Source organism: Centroberyx affinis, unplaced genomic scaffold (assembly GCF_046629955.1).
Source record: "Centroberyx affinis isolate AG114_WGS23_722 - 3 ecotype Tasmania unplaced genomic scaffold, CSIRO-AGI_Caff_v1 ptg001394l_1, whole genome shotgun sequence".
In the NCBI taxonomy this organism is placed as follows: Eukaryota; Metazoa; Chordata; class Actinopteri; order Beryciformes; family Berycidae; genus Centroberyx; species Centroberyx affinis.
Window position 1 is genome coordinate 106,389 of NW_027279876.1, and position 6,000 is coordinate 112,388.

At 41.4% G+C, this 6,000-nt stretch overlaps 1 protein-coding gene across 3 annotated transcripts in view; it reads left to right on the plus strand.

The window, feature by feature from the left end:
- LOC139649714 (mannosyl-oligosaccharide 1,2-alpha-mannosidase IC) overlaps positions 1-5,566 on the plus strand; it is a 92,145-nt gene extending 86,579 nt beyond the window's left edge. For all 3 annotated transcript variants that reach the window (XM_071526197.1, XM_071526198.1, XM_071526195.1), the window contains exons 9-11: positions 680-852; positions 2,316-2,431; positions 3,695-5,566. In XM_071526197.1, the coding sequence (XP_071382298.1) occupies positions 680-852; positions 2,316-2,431; positions 3,695-3,836 (431 nt within the window). In that variant the 3' untranslated portion in view covers positions 3,837-5,566. The remainder of the gene's footprint in view (positions 1-679; positions 853-2,315; positions 2,432-3,694) is intronic.
- Positions 5,567-6,000: the final 434 nt, after the last annotated feature.

Below are 6,000 nucleotides of genomic sequence, written 5' to 3' on the forward strand. Positions count from 1 at the left end.
AGTCCAATCTCCCCTCAGTGACCACAAAGACCCCGCTGCCTCCAACCACGGTCCAATTTTCTAAAGGGGCCACACAATGGTTGTCTAAAATCACAGGCGATAAGCCCAAGAAAATGTCTCAGCAAATAGAGCACAGCGGGCAGAAACACAATTTCAGCATCGTGTTGCATGCCATAATACAACTCCCATTCTATGTGCGTTTCTACATTTGAGATGTTGCTATGCCAATGCTCCCGCCCTGACCTCAGCTTATAAAGCCCGAGAATAGATTCCTTTGTGCTTTTGTATCGTGAATAGAATCTCTTTGGCAAGCTACAGTCTTTAATTGTGGTAGGAGAGAGGAGGATAAAGAGAAAGAGAGAAAAAGAGAAGCCCATGGACCATCTGGATAGCAGGGGAACTCTTAATTGTTTAACTCATGCCTCAAGCCCTTTTAGTGCACCTTGTTTGAATGGCTTCTGTGTACCGGTGATTTTGTATTTGTTAACACCAATCACAAAGTTATATTCAGTTTGCTTTAAACGATTTTTGATTTAGTGAAACACGGCAGATCCGTTGAATAAACGTTTACCTCTGTTGCCTGAAATAAAGATCAATGTCCTCACTCTCCATATGATTTTGTCAGGATTTCGTCTCATGCTTAGCTCCGCCTCTCTTTCTGTACCTCTCGCTCCCTCAGCCACGAAACTGGGGCCTGAGGCGTTCCGATTTGACGGCGGAGCTGAAGCCACAGCGACCAGGCTGAGCGATAGGTATTACATCCTGCGGCCAGAAGTCATCGAGAGCTACATGTACATGTGGCGACTGACCCATGACCCCAAGTACCGGGAGTGGGGCTGGGAGGCTGTCGAGGTGAGATACAACCACAGAGTGTTTACATTTACTCAGACTCAAATTATTTACATGCAGTTACACTGAAGTATGCAGTGGTGGAAAAAGTACTCTAATCCTTTATTTAAGTAAAAGTAGCAATACCATAATGGAAAATACTTCATTAAAAGTAAAAGTTCTGCATTTGAAAGTTTATTTAAGTAAAAGTATATAGCAGTAAAATGTACTTAAGTATCAAAAGTAAAAGTACTCATTCTGAAGAACAGTCCCTTAATTATTGATGCATTAACCTGTAAGAAGTAACTACTCAATATACTGTTGGGTCGTTTAAACTAACAATGCAACATATTTTATGAGCTTATTGTATGTTTTGCATGTAAAACTAGTAACTCCAACCATCAGATAAATGTTACTGAGTAAAAAGTGCAATATTTCCCTCTGAAATGTAGTGGAGTTAAAAGTATACAGTCTCACAAAATGGAAATACTCCAAGTTAAGTGACAGTACCCCAAAATTGTACTTAAGTACACTACTTGAGTAAATGTACTTAGTTACTTCCCACCTCTGGAAGATTGTGGTAAGGAGAGAAAACCCTGTGTAGAGAAAACCTAGTGCGCTTTTAAGAATTGTGTACATTTGTACCCCGTAGTATTCTTTAAGGAGTGGCTTACACTCTTTGATTCTATAAAGTGTGCCAGCCTAGTATGTCAAGCCCTTTAAACACCCGCAATTACCCTCTACAGGCTTTCTTGATATCATGTGGCACCATACATTAGCTTGTAGATCAAGCAATTCCACTAGCAAGAGGTGAAGGTTGTGTAGGGAGCACTACTATTAATGTGGCAATAGTCAGCACATTAACTCTAGTAAACTGTAGAGGGCCGGCATGATAGATTTAGCATTAATTTAGTGCGCACAGAAGTGGAGAGATCAGGCTGACGAGTTTGACGGGCCTTTAATTATCGGGCACAAAGGTTGAAAGCAGTGCACAACGCTTCTCTTCATGCACATCAAGCATTAACACATCGGGGTCTTTGTTAATTAGCACATATAAACCAGCCCTTTGTAACGGGGGTAATAATGTGCTAATCCGCTTGGCTAGCTCAGCCACTCTCCATTAGCCCTTGTCAGATTTAGCATCGCTCAGGCTTCTGCTGCGTAGCCAGCTGAGGGGCGTGACATTTTCCATCAAGAAGAGTAGCTTCATTTCCTTAGGTGAACATGGACACAGGTCTGCTGAATAAAAGGTTTTCTCTTATCACCGTCATTATTTCAGAGGAATATCCAGTGGTCTTTTGCTAGCATGCCCCGTGACGTCAAAGGTGCAGCGTGTAGAATGAACGAATGATGAATTATTCTTACCTTTGTCCTTACAGGAAATGTGTACAGTCACGCTGGCAATTGTAAGAAGTGCTCCTCTTTAGTCAAAAAATAGGTGTGCACATTTAAACCCGCCTTCCACATCCCCTCTCTGCCTCCTGCAGGCCCTGGAGCAGCACTGCAGAGTGGACTCTGGCTTCTCTGGGATCCGTGACGTCTACGCCACAGCAGTCGGCCACGATAACATGCAGCAGAGCTTCTTCCTCTCAGAGACACTCAAGTAAGTCCTATATCCTGTCAACATCTCCCCCTGGTAAGAGAATGGCAAATGACATTACACAATCTGGGCGGCTAGGCCATCTGAGAGTTCCAGGTAGAATAGAAATAGAAAGCAATATAGGACATATATGAGAAGAGGGTGGAGTATGTGCACAGTGGGAATCCATCTCTATACTGTCATCTACTTAGTCAATGGAATGCACTCATGTTATTGTGAGTGTAGTTACTCAGTATTGGTGCTAAGAGGCACTTAAGCACAGTGTCTTTGCCATAGTGTTCAGAAACCACCTTAGGTGATTCCACTCACAATTTGAAAGAGATTTTCCTTTCAATTGTGGATGAAAGGTGGAGATGGCGCCTAGATGGTGTTCAGTTGAAAGGCTTGGTCTTGTCCCCCTCAAGCCTCATTCTTGGATCAGGCAGCAGCATGAGCCATTCTGGCTGCCGTGTTGCATCAGACCTAACAGATCGCACAGAGTCTATTTGCCTTTCCCCCCGGCGCAAGACATGGGCTTCAGGAGCCACGTTCAGGTCACTCAGTCAGTCATCAGACACTTAACTCCTTACACCAAACGCCGCTCTCTCACCTCATATTGAGTGATGTTTGCTCACCCGGTGTTACCCAGTCTACCTGTAAGCTTTGCAGCTGCTAATCTATACATGCCAAAAAGCAAATATCTCAGTTAACTAGCTAAGCAGTTTTGTGGAACAGGTGTGGCATTTATTAAGTTTGACCAATGCTAACGAAACATTTTGGCAAACAGGCTACCATGTTATGATACTGACAGACAGCTAACCTAGCAGGTAGCAATAGAGTGGATTTATTCTTCTTGACAATACATTGGGTCAATGATGTGATTGTACTTATTATTCCAGGACTGTAGTAACTTAAACTACGGCAGCAGTTGATGCTGAGTGGACAGCATCTGTACTAAAAATAGAAGGACCTTTTAAAGGGATCAATACTTTTTACAGAAAACCTTTCTCCCCATGATGTAGATGATTTGCCAGAAAGGTGCTGTTGAAAAAAGCACATTCTTTAGCTTGCTTTTTCTAAAACATCTCTGACATTGTATGGAATATCATTGGTTTGTCAACTGTCTTCGCTATACATCAGTACAATGCTTAGAGACAGGAAAAGGACCACAAAAATGCACCCAAAATACCACAGATTCTGTCATATTTTGCCATTTTGTGTGATAAGTGATGGTCCGAATGGGATTTGAATGTGGCAGTAATTTGTTTTCCCCGACTGCTTACCCAGGTATCTGTACCTGCTCTTCTCTGACGATGACCTTCTGCCATTGGAGGACTGGGTCTTCAACACAGAAGCCCATCCGCTGCCTATCGTCCGCAAGAGCTGCCTGCAGGACGGAGGAACACAGGACAAGACAGTCTCTGAATAAGACTGAGCACCTCACCACCCAATGCTTAAGACAGTTACAGATACACTAACGTGCACACACACACACACACACATAGTCACACAAATATTGCAAACACACAAACACAACGCAGGTTCAAAGTCCTTTTCAGAGCCTGTCATGGACTCTCAATTCCTTTCCAGTAAAGGATCTTGTCGTTTTACGCTGTGATTGTATATCCTTGCGCCGGGACTACTTCCTACTGGCACTACTTTTTTGTGGACAATCAAGACAAACATGACTTTCATGAAAAGAGCACCTTTTTTCTTTCCTTCTTTCCTCTGTGAGGAAACCAGTATAACTTGCAGACCCAAATGTATGGGAGGAGGGTTGAACTATGGGCCATACTGTTAGAAAGAGAGAGAGATGTAGAAACCACTTGAGTTTTGCTTTTTGATTTTGTTGTTTCACTACCCTTGAGTGATGAATGATTTCCTTTGATCTTGTCATTGCATTTTTCCTTTGTGAGTATACTCTTTGACCAAAGTTTTCTTTGAGTTTCTATTTTCCCCTTTTCCAGTGACGTGTATTTGGTGAGATTTGACAGATAGTAAAATTGCAGACTTAACATAAAAGGATTGAAGGTAATGAATATTAATAAATGTACAGACAAATGTGAAATGTGATTCTCAAATCCACCTCCAGACTAATGTTGATGTCATGTTTCTTATTGAAACAAGCTTGAATGAATTTTTTTAAAGTTCGGAGGTGGCAGGAAACCCGTCAAGGTTTGACAGAGGGCAGTGTCTTATGCATCCAGGGACCATTTTTAAAAATTTGTTTTGGGGTTTGTTTCAACTGTATGCTTGTGCTAAAACAGGGCGAATCTTTCTCAAGCCTCTCCGCCTTTTTAAATCATAATTACAAATAGAGTGGTGTCAGGTCTGTGACTGTAACACGAGCACCGACAACAATGCAAAAATAAAAAGCACCTTTCACTATCCAGCTCCAACTGATAAACCATTCTGAGTATTTATGCGGTCCAGCTAACTCACTAGTGAAGCTACCAGCCTCTCTTTATGCCTGTTAGCATTACAATGTTATTGATTCTCACCATTTTGCAGTCGTTCAGTGGAAACAGTCAAATATATAAAAGTCAACATGGTTAATATCAAGACAGGCTAACAAAAATACTAAATAGATTGTTTAAATTGGTTCATCACAGAAATACATGTTAGGAAGGGACTCTACAGGCAGGTCGAAATCAAAGTAGTGCACTTTGTACCCTGTTACTGTGTTGTTGTTTTTTCTGGTTTGCCCTTTTTTTTTTATTCATGTGTGTGTGCTGCCAATACAGCCAACTGATGCTGAAGTCTATGACCGTGAGACCAGACTGAGGAAATTGGCGTTTTCATGTTCATCATTATTCTTATCATCACTGCTGTCCAACACAGTTGTGGAGAGAATGTGCTGTACATACGGATGATGTGAGTGAACCCCTGTGTGAGCTTGTCTTGACTTTCTTTTGTGATCTTTCTATTCTCTTTTTCTTTTGTTTTTTTGTTTGTTTGTTTTTTTTTACTTCAGTGGTTATTTTTTTCTGGGTTCTCTTTTTATTTGCTTCCCTCAGGTGTTTCAGTAAAAGAAGAAAAAGTTCTGATTTTAAGTCTAGTTATTGCAGATATTAATTATTGTTATTACTTATTCTTACTGTTTGATTTGACTTATCTTTCATTGTTGAATATTTTCAAATACTGATAAAAAAAAAAGACCTGTGCAACTTTGTACATTTAAAACAACCGCAGTTGTTCTGTCGTTTTTATGGCCTTCGTTAATTTGTTTCCAGAGACGAAAAGACTAATGTCCTGCTTGCTGTGGCATTTGCTTTACGATAAGAAGAGAGAGGATGGAGGGGTTTGAGTAACTGATTGGTAGGCTATAGCAGGTGGCTGTGTTTGATGGGAACATCTTGCAGTGACTTCCAAAAGGAAGAGGAACCTGACTGCCTTGCTGATGATATTTGTTTCAGTGTTTGCATCCAGGAAGTTCATTACAGATTTAATTGATGGGGGACGTCTCGAGGTTGGGGAAAGTTCCAGCAATCAGGACCAGAAAATGACTGATGGGGTTTAGCCGTCGCTCTCCTCTCATGGTGTAAGGCCAACGGAGCAAAATTTAATATCATTCTCCCCACATGATTTAGCTC